Source organism: Cydia pomonella, chromosome 1 (assembly GCF_033807575.1).
Source record: "Cydia pomonella isolate Wapato2018A chromosome 1, ilCydPomo1, whole genome shotgun sequence".
Lineage (NCBI taxonomy): Eukaryota > Metazoa > Arthropoda > Insecta > Lepidoptera > Tortricidae > Cydia > Cydia pomonella.
Genome location: NC_084703.1, coordinates 7339119 through 7358258, shown reverse-complemented (window position 1 = coordinate 7358258; position 19140 = coordinate 7339119). Strand labels below are relative to the sequence as shown.

The 19140-nt window shown below is 36.7% G+C and overlaps 1 protein-coding gene across 4 annotated transcripts in view; it reads left to right on the top strand.

Moving 5' to 3' along the window:
* LOC133525918 (protein NDRG3) overlaps positions 1-19140 on the top strand; it is a 128318-nt gene that overhangs the window by 74019 nt on the left and 35159 nt on the right. For all 4 annotated transcript variants that reach the window (XM_061862516.1, XM_061862382.1, XM_061862593.1 and 1 more), the window contains one exon: positions 9744-9861. In XM_061862516.1, the coding sequence (XP_061718500.1) occupies positions 9744-9861 (118 nt within the window). The remainder of the gene's footprint in view (positions 1-9743; positions 9862-19140) is intronic.

Below are 19140 nucleotides of genomic sequence, written 5' to 3'. Positions count from 1 at the left end.
GTGAAGCGAGCCCATATAAAGCGAGAACCAATGTTTACAGCCGGAGAAAATATTGCAGTTGCTGTAAATACAGCGTGCAATTGAGTAGGTCAGCAACAAAATACAATACGTAAACCCTGCTGTACCTTGCATTTTAATAATAATAATAATAAGCTTGCCTGAGCCCTTTCAAAGTCTTAGTGCCTTTTATTATTAAATTTATTAATACTTATTTACATGTGTGTGTGTGTGTGTGGAGATACACACATAGATATGTTCTAAATGTATGTTATTTATGTTAAAATGCGTTGATGTATATAATTAAAAATCGATGACGACAACTAAGAATATCGGACATTTTACCTGAAAACGTTACAATTTATTACACTCCTTCGTCAGTCAGGTATAAGATTAGACACTAATGGTCCAATATAGGCCAGTTCGATGACACATTTGCATTTGAAGTTATCCTAACTGACTCAAGCTATTGCCAGCGTAGAGCAATCACTTTTGCACTAATCTAATCTAAAGTTACAAGTAGTTAAACCACAATGTTAGATATTTAGTAAGATGTCCTACAGAGATCTAAGCTGATGACACCACTAAAAAGTTTAATATTTAGAGGCATAGATTGTTGTACAAAAAAAAAATTAAACGGAGTCTGCTTAAAAATATTTACAAAAAGTGCGGAGAGATGAGAAATCAGAGATGTAACCCGCGACCGAACCAGGCGATTTTTATGGTTTTTCTGTGTTATTTTACAGGAGTAAAATCTCTAAGATCTCTGAGTCAAGACTCTAAACCAGATCTAACTTCGTGATTGTGTAATTTCTATTGGGGTAGCCTTTAAAAATCAATAAGTTGAATCATGAATTCAGATATTTGTAGGAAACCAGCCACGAAACCCTATACACCTATTTGTAGGAAAAAGTATCTCAAAAAGAAAAAATAACTTCCAATTACTGAGCATCCAAGCCCCGTCTTACCTTTATCTGGGACTTATCCAAACGCCTAAATGTAATATTTAATTTAAAAACAATACATCAGAGCATAAATAGAGCTTAGCTTAGCTTTAGCTCGGTCCAACTGGTACAACGGACTTTATATAAAGCTGGCACAGATAAATAAGAGATATTAAAATAATATCAGACATGCCTTCGTCGTGCCTCTCAAAATAATTTATAATAGGCCGCACGTAAATAAGAACTTCTGTTACATCCGCTCGTCTAAAACGACGCCAGTGTCGCAATAGCAGCGCGTCAAAACTTTCTTGTTGTACTTTTTACATTGCTCTTTTTATTCGATCAGCCGCACCGACAAAACGAGACACGAGCGCGCTACTCTTCGCGTCCCCAGTTTAATATGTGTCCTGGGTGGAAATGCGTCTTTAAGGGATTTAATATATCCGCGGGTTTTTATTTTAGGTCTTGTGATTCGGCATGAAACGAGCTCCGGCCCTCCTAAATCGGGGCTTTCAGGTGAAACAACGTGTTTAGGTTGATTCAGAAGTATGTGACACGAAATGTTTTGCCGATATTCGTAGGACCCATAATAAACCGTAATTTCTTTATTAATCCGTCTGCTTTACATGCATTAAAAGCACTTTTTAGTCGTTCGAGGATACAGGTAAACTAATAAACTTAAGTAACTAATAATTAGACTGACAATAATAACTAGCCGAACTTATTGCGCAATTCCAAAACAAATAACTAAAGTAATAAAAATCTACTAGCCATTTGCTCTAAAGTGCTGTGCAAAATCTTTCTCTCGAGGATGGCAAAAGTGATTGACAGCAAGCTCAGAGAAGGACAGGCAGGATTTAGGCCAGGGCGATCTTGGGCTGACCACATCAACCTCTTGCGAATGGTCCTAGAACAATGTCGGGAGATGCAGTGTGAGGTTTTTGCTCTATTCGTTGACTTTGAAAAAGCATACGATAGGGCAAGCATATGGAGGATTCTGAAGCTTAACGGTGTGCCAGATAAGCTGATCAGCATTATCAAAGCACTCTATTATGGATCTTCGCGTAGAGTGCTTCACAAGGGAAAATTCACTGGGAGTATAGATGTCACAGCAGGTGTCAAGCAGGGTTGCTTCTAATGGTGCGTGACGGCGTGATGTGCAGGGTTACCACCAGAGGTCGAAGAGGCTTGCCTTGGACATCTGAAAACGACCTCGAGGATATCGACTTTGCAGATGACCTCTGCCTTATAGCAACCACGCGTGAGCAACTCCAAAACAAGGCAGAAGATCTAGCAGAAGAGGCTAAAAAGGAAGGATTGCGCATTAACTACAATAAAACAAAGGAACTGCGCCAGAACACCACCGATTTAACCCCAATGCTGATCAAGGGAAATCAGATTGAGTGGCTAGCTTTTGCTATCTGGGCAGTATTGTCGACCAGAGTGGAGGCACGGAAGCTGACATCGAAACACGAATAAACAAAGCCCGAGCCGCATTCAGCCAGCTTAAACCTGTGTGGAACTCCTCTACACTGACGAGAAGAACTAAAGTGAGGATTTCCAATTCCAATGTAAAGGCCGTGTTACGTACCGTACGGATGCGAAACCTGATTTGTCCGCAAAGACCTAATGACAAAACTCCAAGTGTTTGTGAGCAAATGCTTAAGGCAAATTCTGCACATCTTTTGGCCTAACTGGATCACAAACGCTCACTTATGGAGAATAACCGGACAAGCACCCGTACATAAGGAGATCCAAACGCGCAAATGGCATTGGATTGGGCATATCCTCAGGAAGCCTGACACCCACCTATCCAAGGTGGCTCTGACCTGGGCGATGCCCGGAAAACGGAAACATGGTCGCCCTAAATCTACTTGGCGCCGTTCCGTGGAGCAAGAGTTGGGTGTATTGGGGATGGGGTGGGAGGAGGTTACCCAAGCTGCCCAGGACCGGAGTCAGTGGAAGAAAATGGTTCGAGCCCTACACCCCAGCAGGATGAAAAGAAAGAAGAGGTAATAAAAAATTAAATATCGATCAATATGCTAAAATCGATTTTGTTGTTTCATACCCACCCTGTTGCCTGGTGTTACACAGTTCGCTAGTCCCAATGTTTTGTGTAGGTAGTATAAAAATATTTTGTTATTGTTATGCAAACATTTCTTTCAGTGTACGATTTAACTAGACTAGAACTCCCTTTATTTAGATTTATACACTCGACAAGGAAAAAATAAAATAAAATAGCAGAACTAAGAGCGGATTCAGACTAGCGTATTTTTACGCGCGAAAACGACCGTAAGCGTAACGACCGTATACGCGCGCTTCAAAACTCCGGACGCTCGTATATGACAGCACACCGGCGTGTGCGCTCGAACCGGTGCGTGTCAGCTTGCACGGCACAAGCGTATTAGCGCGGCAACGCTCGTACGAATTACACGCGAGCTTATATGCTCCTACGCGCGCTTCTAAAAACGACCTTATACGCTCGTATAAAACGCTAATCTGACACCGCCCTAAAAATGTATAGGCAAGCAAGTTCTTCGTGTTAATGATTGTCCGCGTTGAATGTCGCTCACTCGCGCTTGGTTAGCCGGAGTGCTACGAGTGCTATGCCGAGTGTCTCAAGTGCTACGCCGTGGGTGTGCATAACACAGTGCTAGCAACGTAGTTCATATAATATGTAAAAATCTATTGTTTGAAAGTAGAAGACGCATTCAGATTATGAAATACACAGGCGTATTCGGATTTTACTTTATAATTTACGATACTAATTGACTTTTCTTCAACCTTGTCAAAAGAGTCCCTGAAATTGGTACATTTTACCTAACATCAAATGAGGTAGTTCTGTTTTTTTTCATATGTTGGTAGTGATGAAATGGTAATAACAAATCCAAGTTTTCGACCTCGAAAGCCCATGGGATCATTGTAAAGTACATGAAAATCCATTTAATTTTACGACTTTTCCGTTTTTGTAAAAAAAAAACCACCGAGAACCGGAGTTACGGCAAAAGTCACTATGCACACTTTCAAGAAGATTAAATTCGGAATTAATTGACAATATAGTCTTAATAGTCTTAGTGAGCCAAATAGTTTCTACGGCTTCTCAAAGGTTTGCAAAATTTTGAACTAACTGTAACTGCAAAAAAGGTTGTACCAGCAGTTGTGGTTGCAGGGAAGCAGGACTCAAATGCTCAGCCGTTTGCAACTACAGCAATGGTCAATCCTGCGAGAATATACAGGACCGGAGATGTGTGGTGTGCCGACATTGAAAAACCATTAATTGATGATCCACCATCAAATGACGATTTTTACCTGCCTGATCATGTTGATGAAGAAATGCTACCACATACGCTGGGTGCAAAAGAAGTGCTGTGGATTCAGAGGACAAGCGTGGTCCATCAAAGATATACAAGAGATGCGAGTTATAACAAGTTTCGTCCCTGTAGTGTATATTATACACACAATGATCCGAAGGGCTTTTGAGGTGGAAAACTTGGATTTGTCACTACTATTTCATCACTAATAACATACATAAAAAACAGAACAACCTCATTTGATGTAAGGCAGCACCTCTTTTTTGGTATGATTTCCATGTATTAAAAGTGACGTTTTTGGTTGAAGAAATGTCGCTTTTTACACATACAGAACAGTATCATTTCGAGAACTTGTCTATCAGAGATCATGAAAATCGATCTCATATTTGTAAAATATATAAATTCCGCTTTAGGTACCGAACCATTTTCTGTAATTATTGTTAACAGGAAGTGCTTAAATTGTTGTTTTTAAGGAAATCAGAACAGTACTTTTCTTCATCGTTATAATATTAATAGGTAATCAATAATGATGTACCTATAGTTTGCGCTTTATCAAACAACTCGATCGTATTAAACCTAAAATGAACGCAACATTGTTTTGTGGTATAACAGCGCATTGGCACAAGCTTTCAACCTCCCTGGCATATTTTTCACCGTAATACCACAGAAACAATGCACAAGGTGCAATAAGTGGAGTGCCATACGTCCAGACGCCCATAAGCTTCTTGGAAACACTGAACGCTATGGAAATTTGTTTAAGTACCCATAATCATTTCCTACAAGTATGAAATTGGGCTGAAAAGCGTGCACATAGAGTTGTTAGACCGCTCAACTGAGTAAAACCTAACATTATTTTGCAGAAAAGCTTTTATTTAGTATGGTTATACCATAACCATTTTTTAGTTTATACCATTGACAAATTTGAAATTATAAATCTAAATAGGCTTTTCAAACATGTACTTAGAAAATAATGCCATGCGTGCAGAAATTAATTAATACCTATGTACCTGTTAAATGCCTTACGTGCTTACCCACGTAATATTCAGGGAATGAATTGTTTTATGTACATAGCTTTAGTTTGACATGTAATTTTTTGTAAAATATTATTTTTTATGAATAAAAAACTGATTCTGAATTGATTCCTAAATATAAGTTTAATACTTGTAATTAATGTATTTTGCGCATAAAAAGCAGGAAAATATAATCAATGCCCTATTATTTTCGTTAAGACAAATTGCTTCATCTGTGTAGGTAGCGAAAATTCAGTCGACGTTCCGCGTTTGCGTTTCATTTTCTTCTTTCGAGTATTCTTTATTTAAAGCTGGCTAAGGAGATTAAATAAAATTAAAATATGCTTTGGTGAACTAATTTAATAATAACACCAGGCGACAGGGTATTTTTAATATTTTTAAACACGTAATAAAATTTAATTCGTTTTAGAGTGAGCAAGCGTTTTCCGCGTAAATATTTTTGTGATATCTCTGCACTGACTGATCTCTGATCGTAGTCAACTAGACATCATCCGTCTTTGTATAAATTAATTACCACTTAGATCTCATTCAAGACATACTAATAATAACAGGAACTTGAGTACAAAATTAACATCATAATGCGTATAGCCCGCTTTAAAAAAAAGGATAAAGAGCGGACCACTACACGGACGGGTACACTTCTACCAAGAAAGAGTTTTAGTTTTTACCTTCCACTGCCAGCGGACTTTGCGGGTCGAGTGAGGTGGGAAACGAGAACGGAGTCCGTTTAAAACTAGCGTACGACACCATGACGTCCATGACACACCGGACCCATTTTTACTCGTCCTATCCGCTCCGTTGTTAGCTCGCGGTGAAAGTGCTCAGTATGAAAATCTGTGTTGCTAGTCGAACGGACTCCGCCAGAATCCGCTCGATTCTACGAACACTTTCGTGACACTTTGAACCCGTTCGGTCCGCTCCTCTAATAGCTCTTATTCAGCAGAAGCACATCTATGCAGCCCGTACGGAGCCCGTTCCGCTCGTGGTGGAAGGCGGGCATTAGGCTCCAACCAACAAGGCTAAATCGATCTTCGGCTAGGTATCATCCCTGCTAGGTATTATAAATGTGAAAGTAACTTTGTTTGTCTGTTAACTCTTCACGCTTATACCGCTCAATCGATTTACATAACATTTAGTTTGAGGTCCGGAGAAGGACATCAGGATATTTTTTTCATCCACGCAGACCAACTTGCGGGCAGAAAATAGTTTAAAATAAAAATAGCACATTCTTGAATAAGCCATAGACTCAGTTCGCACCTAACAAGCTAGGTCGCACATTGAAGTTATTCAAGATCTGTCCCGTCTCTCCTATCTGCGAACATGGGACTAATGAAAAGAGCTATTTACATGCAACAGAGGTAGCGCCCTAGATTTCTTACAGCGACAAGGGCTAACGACCTCATTGTAATGATAATGTGTATTCTGTATTGTGCTTTTGTGAAAATCCTTGTTGGTAATTGGCTAGTTACCTACTCACTAGTTACTTATATGCAAGATAGGTAGTATCAGCTTTAATAGTAAAATAATTTTGGATTTTGTAGTGAGTAAATTATGGGCTAAGAAGACCATTTGTTATTTCAAACCTCGACGATTTAAAGCATAATGATAATGACAGTTATAATTACTATCTCGTCTCTGTAAAGAACTTCTTAGGACTTTAGAATAAAATAACATAAAATGAACTAAAAATGTAGTTATCTTCATCTTCCTTAGTTAGCGCATATCGAAGTTTTCGAAACATTTTATTCGCGCCTCTACGACACGAAGTTGCATTAAATTATTTAAAGCCATGCTGCCTGCAAGCAGTGAAAGAGTAGAATAAGATACGTCCAGGTGTGATCACACCTTGCTTTAAATATGAAAAAAAAAAATCTCCTTAAAATAGCCTAATAATATCATGGCATGATGTTACGTAGCAATATGGTTATGGTTAACACAACAATTACGAAAATCAATACTATTTCAGCGCTCTTGCAGTCTCGACTAAGTATAGTACTGCGTACTGCCCCGCCAGGTGTAACAACCATTTGGAAACTCATTCAATCGTTTACCGTACTGTCAAGCAACAAATTCAAAATGGTTTTCCATGCTGTTATGCGTGGAGGCCAAATATTGCTTTTAAGAGGAAAGCCATAATTTGTGCTGATGACGGAAACGCGTTCGCGCCTTCGCCTCCAGCTACGGAAGCGGGCGGCACAACGGAATTAAAATGGACTGACTTACCTCGTGCCTAATTACTATAATTAGAGCTTATGAACATATAGGTCGTTTGATTAAAGCCAACGTGAGTGAAATGAACTTAAAGTGTGTTCGTGTGTGAACGAGTGACGTTCTCTCAGAGAAACCAGTATCGAATACCTACAAATAAGCAATTTGACTGATTATGATGTATGTACAGTCTTAAAACTAAACACACACGTTAAAAAAGGAAAATCATTTCACAATATTAATAAAGGTAAATAGAATTTTCATAATAATTAAATTAATTAATGTCCATAAAATACATTCATTGTAACTATATAACTCTTCTTAATGATATTGACTTATCATTTGTCTCAGTGAAAGTGAGATATCACTATAAATAAGTATAATCGAATCAAGGACAGATTTACAAAGTTCGACGCCACCCCCACGCTGTTGGGATTGAGATTGTCGATCAATACACAAATCGTTACGTGTGTTTGCTCAAGTTTCTCAATGTTTGTCTTGATATTCTCTTCAAGTTGGGTAGGTAGCTTGTCTGTAGCGGATTACATGGTTTAAACACACGAAGGATTTCTGGTTTATCATTTGGTATTTATTTCAAGAGATTGTACTCAACTTCGTAATTTTTTTTAAAAGATATCTAATGTCAACAGAAACAGGTATCTTAGAAAAAGTCGCCAATTCCCGAATGTTACTGTTTGCATAATTGCACTTACATCTTTTCAGATACGTACGTTAAGTCCTCTGTTAGTGCAAAACCCTGTGACATTTCGTTTCGCGTTTGTTTCGTTCGTTTCACCTGAATGCATTAATACATGGATTTCCACTTTTATGCGAGTACCAAATGTGTTGTAGGTGATTTATTTTTGTACAATAAGTACTTTGGGGATTTTAGTGTACGAGTATACCCAATGTAACATTGATATTGCAGTGGGCTGAATTTACAATGAAAGTTATGTATTTTAAAACTTGTTGTATTTATGTTACAATATTGTGAAGAACAATCCAGAGTACAAGTCAGGTGAACGTCCCTTGCTTAACTTTATCTTTAGAAAGACACTTCTGAGAAAGTAACTCGCTTTGCATAGGACTACTACCAGTTTTACAAGTTTCAACTGCAAATAAGCTCCAAGGCCAAATTCTCAAAGGCGATTAAAAAGTTATACACGGTCTTTATGTAGGAACCTATAGATACTAGGTACGTCTTTAATGCGGTTTTTTTTTCGAGTGCGCGTTCGATGATGACTGTTCGATCTAACTAGCGTCTACTATATTCGCCCTATATTCCCGTACTACTTTTATACTATTAATAATGAATAAATAAATGTTCAGTTCTTACTTCTTAGGTTATGTTCGAGACAAGTCTTGCAACATTTTAGAATAAGTTGAGTTTATGGTGCGCTGTCGGCGTTCTATTCGTTCTGTGCTATAACCTAATGTAATAGCGTAATAATTTAACTTTCAATAAAAGTTATTTTTTGTATAAATCAAATCGCATTTTGATTCATACAGGTTATTACGACGATAACCGTTTTTTGAGTTCTTACTATCTTGGTTTTTTGAATGCTGTTTCAAGTAGAATACATGATGTAAATTATATTCTGAAATAAGCGGATTCGGCTCGAACACATAAGGGCTCAGTCACTTTTCTTTAATGTAAAGACATCTATTTCAGTTTATAAGTGTTCTAAATATTTAAAAATAACTTTGTCACACCACATTAGATACCTACTCATCCACCATACAACTGTTAAACCGTATAAATGCAAAACAATTTCAAAGTAAAACTAGCGCGTTACAGCACCGGCGTTTAAAACACGCAAACGGTCCAAACCACCACAAGCTGGTACTTGCGGTGTAATAAGCCTAACTTCTTCAGAGTTGCGGTTATGATGGTAAAGCACTAATTAATGCAGATTTATATGCCCTACAGCTGCAATAGGGAGTTTCAAGCTGTAATTATACTCTAATCGGTCTAAGCTACTGCCAAGCCACGCGTTAGTTCAACTCTGATAATTACTGCTAAAAATTATTTTATGTATAAGAACGTTTCAAATATCGTACAACAGCTTAAAATAATTAGCTAAAGGTTTGGTAAGCTTTACCGAGGCATAAGGATAAGGACTGTTTGTTACTGCGACAACGTACTAAAGTACGTAACCTTACCGAAGTCCGACAGCTATAGTTTGACAAAACTAAATGAGCAACTCATAGAGAGGCATCAACTTGTCTTACAGCCAGTTTTCTTGTTGCAGACATCTGCTTCCAGCCGTTCTTCAACTTCGTGGACATGCGCGCTTTGTTGGAGAACTTCTGCGTGTACCACATCAACGCACCCGGACAGGAGGAGGGCGCGCAGAGCTTGCCGGAAGAGTGAGTACTTTATTTAAATAGAAGTAGAAGGTAATATTTAAATGTCTTATCAGTGGTTATTGTGTCTTTTTACGATTCATGTCGAGTATTCAGTTTTAGATTTAAGTGTTAGGTAAGTATTCTAATGGTACATACACAAACTTATTGGTTAATACCCTTGCTTTTTGGAAGAGCGGGGTTTTCTGTCACAAGCATAGTTGTTGCTTAAAAGATGATCCCTGCGTCTATGTAACAACACTTACAATAACCAATAAAAAATTTTATCATTTTAAAAGAGAAGTATATTCTCGATAAAATTGTCTACAATATTGTCTTTGGAAGTATATTGTTAAGACTTATAGTTTTCTAATTATGCTTAATTTCTTCATATAATATTTGCATCCGACGACTAGTGGGGCAAGTAAGTACAGTGAGTATGCAGTTTTGTTTTAAGCAATGCCACTTGGCAATATTGTTCCTTAGATTAAACAAAGCTGATTTAGCTCGGTAGCCACGAGATCGTGCGTGACTATCCCCCAAAAAGATGGGGGGGTGGGTTCTTCCTGCTCTTAGCAACTTGGGCGAGTTGTATATCATCCCTTATTTTTAACGTCTGTTTTGATTTTAAACGTTGCTATCTGGCAGGTATCGTGGTCTGAGAGGCCTAGCTGTTGGATTTTAACTTTACCGGATGCAGTTATTTTTACGGGTTGGATTATTTATAATTAATTATATAAAATGTTGAGCTATCTATTGTTATTTTGTTACTAACAAGCGTATTTATAATCGGATCGCTGAATGCGAAGTCAAATATGTTAAATATTCTTTAAAAAAAACTCTGAATTAGGAATTTTAAAAATGGATGAACACAATGCTTTAATGAGTGTTTTTGCCCTTTTTTGATATAAGTAAATTTGCCGTTTTTTTTCATAGAAACTTTCAAAATCGCACATATTGTAAGGAGAAATTAAGCATATGTTGTAAACTATTCAGTCTTAACAATATACTTCCGAAGACAATATTGTATAGAATTTTATCGAGAATATACTTCTCATAGATATTTTTGTGTAGTAGCTTTTTAAGGTAGCTATCACAATTTTCATGAAAATTTATAAAGACTATTAATGGGGATATAACATTGCTTTCGTGCTTTCTGCCGGGTCGGGACCAAACCTCCATATTAAATCGAGCTAAGGAGCTGCGCTATGTGTAATCGGTCATAACTTAGGGAATGTTATGCAATCAGTTATAACTAATGCCTCATGGCATTAAGTTCGCCTTTTGTACATTAAGTTTTTCTTTTGTGCAATAAAGTTTTAAATAAATAAATAACTGAATGCATAAATAACTTTCTACCTTCATGCAAGAGATTTACGTTGTTACTTTTTATGCTGGTATGACATTATGTAATCGAGACATCATCGTTTTTTTTTTTTTTTCAATAAAAAAGATACATGCACATATCATGTATCTTTTTTTGTCGCCATTTGATTGTAGAAACAAAATTATATAGAAAATTAAAAACAGAAATAGACGGGTTGAACCAGCCTCTTCAGCATTCTTGAATGCTAGCTGTTTTCCCATATTTAATTCAATTAAGTACAATTAACATTGTTTCTTCAGATCGAAGCGAAGCGTTCGTACGGGGTTTGAGCTACTTTTATGTTTCACGTGTGAGGATTACTGCTACTGGCTGATAATTTAATTAAGGCATTTAATCCTCTTTCTGGAATATAGCAAGTTTAATACGGGGTTGTAAAATACGTTGCAAGGAGTTTGACGACGACACGTTTCGTGCCGGCCCTTCAAGAGAAAGGATTAATACGATTAGTCTTAAAAATAATGAATCAATTTTCCTAGCGGAAATAATTTATTTTACATAAACTTAAATAGGGGAAATTTGATTGTTTGTTTAAACTACGTATATTTAGTTCTATAACTAAGTTACTTTCTATTCGATCATACTTGACCAACTAGTCTTAGTTATTACATAGATAGACCTATAGACATATGACAAACATCTATGCCTCGGCAAAAAGTTATTGCTTGCAAGTGAACATACGTCATTTACCCCGACTTATCAGGTTCATCGGCAGCTATTGATTCGAAGCCCAAGGTCCGATATTGTGTGGAATTATGTAAAATTTTCTATTGAAACGAGTTAAAAGTGGTTTTAAAGAAATATTGTCCAATAAAACTAGCTCAGCGCTTTTAACAGAAGCTTGCCTACTACGACTATTCACTTGATGTTTCATCCAGATATAATGCGACGTAAATAAACTTTATATCTCTTAGGAATTTTAGGTCTCTTAAATAAACAGTATAATCCACTTCCGACTGTGCCATCCAAAAATGAATATTTATTTTGCATTAAAGCGCAGGGTAGGGCATTCTCCATACAAACCATGTGCAAGTTTTATTCGTTAATTTTAATTTCATTTTTTGCTTGCATATATTGGATATACGCAGAACTTGACGTAGAAATTTTTCTTTATTTAAAAAATAACAAAAAAAAAAGTTAAAATTAAAAAAAAATACTTCAAGATCATACTAGCTAACAGAAAAATAAGCATATTTACCAAAAATAATTACTGTAGCGCAAACACAAACAAAGAAAAACGCGCACATAGTTTGTATGGAAAGAGCTTGCCCTACCCTTCGCCTTAAGAGGAAAGGGGACGACATCATGTGACTGCCTCTGGACGACTAATTAAGTGTATTTATTGCTGCCACACGAAAATTATCTAAAGGACATTTCCTAATATTTACCTTTGTCAACTGTCATTCGCCTATTTTTAGAAAAAATATACATACATTAGCATAGGTACCTATTTTCTGTTATTCCGTTGCAACAAAAATGATGAATGCCGGCGACGTACCGTCAACGGAATAAGCGCTGTTTCAGTATTGTAACTAGGCAGATTTTGGTGGTGACCGCTAATAATTAAGAAGAAAGGGGAAGACCAGTTCCCATATTCCTGTCTGGATATTAACATTATGGTAAATATTTTTATCAAATTAGAGATGTAATTCCATACAAACCTTTGAAAGCTCTGTACTCACATAGAAATTAATAAATCGAAAAAATCAAACGAAAGGACATAGCTAATATGGTATGGTGTAATATACATTAAATTGTGTAAAAATATTTTCTATAGTGTCAATACCCAGGAGGAAAATGGGGACTACTTCCACTATCGCCTTAAAAAGAAAACTTCCAAGATCTGTATTGTATATAATATTATAATAACGTGTCAATCCGCAAACTAGTCCAAAGCATTCTTGAAGTAATATAAGTTACGCGCAAAATTTTAAAAAATGTCACCATAATGATTATTATTGAAATATATACATACTTTGCCATTAGGGATTCGACCCGCGTACTAAACGGGAAGTGTCCCAGATTCGGTCTCATTTTCAGGAGCCAGGATGCCTTTCGTATAACGAGTACTATACAGAAGAGCTGACGAACTTCAACCAGATACTGTTCTCCCTGTTATAATATAGCCTGGCTAGCTACAATTTGGTGATAATTTTAGAGAATCGTCGTCTTCTCAAAACTAACTAACTATTTTCTAGTGTAATTTTCTCCTTAATATGTTACAGACAATATATTTTATTTGTATTTTCAAATTATTTTACTTTCTCTCTATATTCTGACCCTTTATTACTTACTTCTATGTTGAAACAAGACCGAATTCCTTTAGAAAGCTACCAAATGACTGATCGCTATCATTAATTTTATTAATTATTTTACCCTTTTTCAATAGGTATATACGTACTATAAACGATGAATATATACTGAGCTTACATACATGTACCAAACACAATATAAAGTACAGGGTACTGGCATGACCTACGCCTGGGTTATATTCCATACCATTAGCAACCTATAGATTGCTCTCAAACTCTGCACTTACAATAGCATAAGGTATATCTAGGACTGGAATCAGTTGATGTTACCTAAGATACCATAATTAAAAAAAAAATACAGCTATATTTCGTTTGTTTTATAAGGTGGAGCAATATAATCTAATTTCAGCCCTAGATAGACCTCATGTCAAATCAACACGTAGTTTTAAAATGAGAACTAAACTCCGTTTGGGAAGGTGATATTGGCTGAGCTTGCCGGGGACTCTTAAATGCCTAAGTTTGTATTGAGATTCACGATTCGACAACGCCATTATTTATGGGCTGTAGCATAGACAATGCGATCCATAATGGCATTCGTTCGCCAGCAGAATGGATTGTATAATCAATCCGTCCAGTCCCAGGTGCCAAATTTAGGGCTGATGCATTCTGAAAATTTGTTATGTACAAACAATAAAGTTGATACATTGTAGTACATAATTTCAAAATTTTTATAACTACCCTTTGTTCTGCTAATTTATCGTTTAAATCGAATCCACGTATTTTAATACTTGTTTGTCTAATTTTAAACATTATTTATCATATCATATCATATTTACTTCAATTAACGACGTAAATTCAGCGTTAAATATTTTCTTTTCGCAAACAATGCCGGCTGCAATGCGCCGGTTTCCCGGAGCGAACAGCGCTCATTTCCGTCTCGATCTAGGTCTCAGGCCTCATTTCTAAAAGATTGAAAAAATGTTCCCTACCTACGCGATAACAAAGAAAGGTTATGATGAGTCGACAAGAGATCGGTGGCGCAACTATTTTACAGGCTTTTATTTAGTTTTATCTGTCTTTCTGGCTCTTGCAAGTTACACTTGACAACTTATTATTCCTTTCGTAAGCCGGCTTCCTATCAAGCAGAAATCATGTATACCTAAACAACTTTCGATGACAATGCAGCGGTTTATTAAGAATAAACTATCGTTATCAAAGAAACTTTTCCAAAAAATAATCTATTGTCTAACCAATAAAATATCTAATACAGATGACCAGCGGATCATCAAACAGAACATCTACTTTCACTTACAATAGGAAACAAAGCGGTCCCTTCGGAGTACAGGACCAAATATACTTTATATATTCTTCTCACACAGTAATTCGTATAATGAAAGCTATCTAAACCATCCCAGTAATAGGCGAATCATGCTGGGCCCTACCGGGAATCTCCGTCATTTCACAGATGACTTCAGACCCCATTCTGTCATGTCACGTAATAGATAAATGAAGATGAAACATACCGAAACAACGATAGGGGTAGATTTTTTCACGTCCACGTACGTGTGTATACGGCATGTGCTAACAACGTTTATCTGGAAAGTTTTAATTCTTTTTAATTGGAACCTACCAGTACTTGAAAGTCGTAAGAACGTTAAGGGTAAACGTTAAAATTAAATTAAAGAAAGCGTATTATTTCGCAGATCGATTGATTGAATCCAGTTTGACATTTTAAGCGTCAGCCTATTGTAGCACAGAACAATTAGATCAATCGGATCCCTTCCTTGAGACTCAGTCGAGAGTCTAATAAACATTAAGTGACTACCTTTATTGACAAGTTAATAAAAAAAATTATATAAGTAATACAATTAACTAAACTAAAACTACTATATAAAACTAAAAATCTAAATCTAAAATGGGCCCCCGTGGCAAGGTACCGAGGATGCTGGCAGCATTTCCTCGCTGGATCGCTATGCTCAAGCGTTGGGCGAGGAAGCTGCCAGCTCTCTTATCCCCGGTCCCATCCACCAGCCGTTTCGCCAATTGAAATTTTTTTTTAACATTAAGTTGGTATTGCTCCGTGATTCATATCATATCTCCAGACCGCGGAATGTACGCGGCGTTTCATTTATGCTCTCTCATCTGCATGTCTTAAGACACTCATATATATTTTATGTTAGTACTTCAAGGATTAATACACAGTATTGTTATCTATTAGATTTGGATTAAACTGCGTGCATGTTACACTATAAAACCCACGTGTGTACGGAATACTTCTATATTGCTAATAATAAAATGGTTACTGCATAGATTTTTACGCATGACACAAATAAATAATAGCTAAGTATCTCGAAAGATCACCGTCACGTGTAACGATATTTCGACACTTATTGGAAGTAAAGATTAAATACCTACCACGCTCAAAGTTATTTTTTTTTAGACAGGAAAAAGATTTAAAGCCGTGTTTGACCCATTTAAGGCAAAACTTCCAATTGCTTAAATATAGAGTATTGATTAAAACGTCGATGACAGTGGGTAACAAATGAGTACTCGTTCCCGAAATACGGCGCGTTCGATGAGGTATCGGAAAAATCTGTCAAAATCTTAATTGAGCGCGGTCAATCAATTAAAAAGAGTCTATTAGCGAGAGCCATGCCATAACAAACCGTTTTATAATAAATAATTGAATAATTTATCCAGGGAAATTCTCAATGACTAAACAAAATGTGTCAGAAATGTATTTTTACGTAAACCGTATGAAATAACGTAATGTATATTGTGAATGTAGTAAGCTTATTTCCATTACATTGTGTGTTGTGTAGACAGTTATTGCATGTCATTTTGGTTATCGTATTTCAAAACATAGAAAATCTTTGAAAAAAAGCTGCGTAGGTATATCATCCGGTTTCTGTTAAAAAACATGGTACATTATCGTTTGGTATTGAGTAGGTATACTTATTTACAACAGCGAAGTATTGGGACATTACACATTACTTGCACATAATATTATTACAAGTAAGTTTTAATTTCGTTGCTCTATTAGCAAATTAGCTAGGTAGTATTCATTGGGGCAACTAAATATGTCAAAGTAAATTATACTAAGATACATGCACACTTTATTATTGTACAATGTACGATATTATTTTATAGCAAACAAATGATTACTAGAACACTAAACGCGTCTCGAAACTGGCGCGGCAACAGAGAACATTAAAGTGTTTGTAATTGCCACGTAAAAGAGTCTTTACTAGCATTAAGTGTACTTTAACCAGTTTGCGAAGGAAACAAATCTTCAATGGTCTACAGACTTGGCACCAGAATGGGTAACCGCGGTTTGGAGTCTCATTTGACTGGGCTTAGTAGGCATCATCTTTCTATCTATACAATTTCAAAACAGACGTGAATATATATGTCTGTATTTTTTTTATACTACGTTGGTGGCAAACAAGCATACGGCCCGCCCGGCCCGAAGCCTATGTACGCCTGCAACTCCAGAGGAGTTAAATGCGCGTTGCCGACCCTAAACCCGGCCCCCTCGTTGAGCTTTGGCAACCTTGCTCACCGGCAGGAACACAACATGTATTTAGAACGAGATAGTCAAGTGAAATATTTATTTAAATTTTAGAAATATGTTAAGCACCTACCTACTTTAGTTATATTTCTGTGCGAAAACTTAAAACATTTGATGGTTTCAACTGCTTACTATAATTCTGTTTGTATCTTGCACCTGAGTCTCACATCCATGTTTAGAAAAATAAGCATTACTTTTATTAATTTGAATCGCTGAATTATTTCTCGCTGCGGGACTTATGCTTGTCGTAGCAGTTGTAACTAGTTTAAAAGAAAGTTTATACATGTCGTCTAGGCGGTTACGAATAGCGGAGTAGATACTTTAACACAAACTTTGATACTTTGTCATTTCGACTAGACTGTAGTGGGGCTGCTTATTTATAGCCTAGTTATCTAAATATAAATGATACCCGAAAACCTCTCAATATACAAACAGTCTTTTTTATGGAGGATAAGCAGGCCTTTGACCACGATCTCACCTGATGGTAAGTGATGACGATGGTTTATATCTTCGGTAGTGAGTGACCCTATCGAGCACATCATCGCTGTATATATATCCCATTACGGGGCCTATTTCATGCTGTAATCCCCACACTAGCCCAATGCGCATTGTTTACTTAAGTTACTGCAGAACTTAGTCCATTCTACTGTAAGATATATAGTCATATTCTCGAGACGTATGACTTATTATTAATGTAGTGCTTATCGTTGACTTCTACACTAGTAAATATTATATTACTTGGGCAATGAGCCCACGCTCTCAATAGTAATGTCATGAACAATACAATCCCGCCCAGTTCCGAGTTTAGCAATCCCATAAAGGAAGCGCCGTAACGAGCCAGACGCGTCTTTAACGCGTCTAGCCGGCAGATAAGATAACGATACACCGTCTATGTTACAGGTATATCATTTTATTTCCTTTAGAAGTATTCATCCTAAAACAAATTTGAAGCAACAATAATCAAAAAAAAGATGTCGTATACGAAATAAAAAGTGACCAAGGCCTTCTGGGTCGGGAATTAAACTGAGTCCTCTGCATTCGCGGCAGATGCTTCAACCACCCAGCCACCCGAGTCACGGTGATATGGATATTCTCGAGTATATGCAATCCTTTAAAGGCGTACGGCGTCCTCGGGCCAATTCTAACGTAGAACAGTATGATTCAAATTTCCTATCCTAACCTCTCTTGCTGCTATCCCGGAATTACCTGAGTTGTTTCGGCCATAATCTAAGCTTATTTCTAGTAGCTAGGTTATAATAGTAGGTAATAGGTATTAAATTTAGTACACCTGAAAAACTGACCTAAAAAAGGAATCCAAAATTACCTTGAGTTGATTTTGATTAATATGATAATGATAAATTGATTAACATGTGACTAACTTACTTATAAGTTACTGTCGTTCTCTTAGTACACTATTATGTACACTAATATATTCTACTAAAAAATCAAGATACAGATGAACGATAAACCAGGTGATGGATATTCTGTATTATAAAATATCTTATTACTTGTATATTTCTTTCTGTGTACACCACCCTAGAAGAATGACAAATCTAAAAACTTGGGGAGCTTTGTTGGCCGTCCCGTAGCGGGATTAAATATAATACGAGTTTCCTAAGTAGCGCGCAGCACAAGTAATCCCGAGTTTAACTAAATCCAGGGTAGGTAATTCAGACAGCCTAACTTTTTGCCTTCAAGGTCGATGCTACATTAACATCAATTTGCTTAAGGCATTGAAATTAAAGAACTAAGCTGGTCGTCGAAAGGTCAAATCAGCTACTTGTTTACCCTCGGATTAACGTACTACAGTTTCATAAATGAAAATTTAAAAAGTGTTTAGACATATTTCCATGTCGAAAAATTAATAAATCTAAATTAATTCATTTGTGTATGAAAATACTTAGTCGCAAATCCTGGGAAATCAATTATTAAATAGACGTTAAATAAACTTAACTTACATATTAATTTCTTACTAAAATAATGCTTTTCATTATAGGTATGTGGCTAGAATATGCATAAAGGATTTCCAATAGAACTGCAATGAATGGCCGGGTCGAGCACAATACCGCCGGCATCTCCGGTAGCGACGACTTACT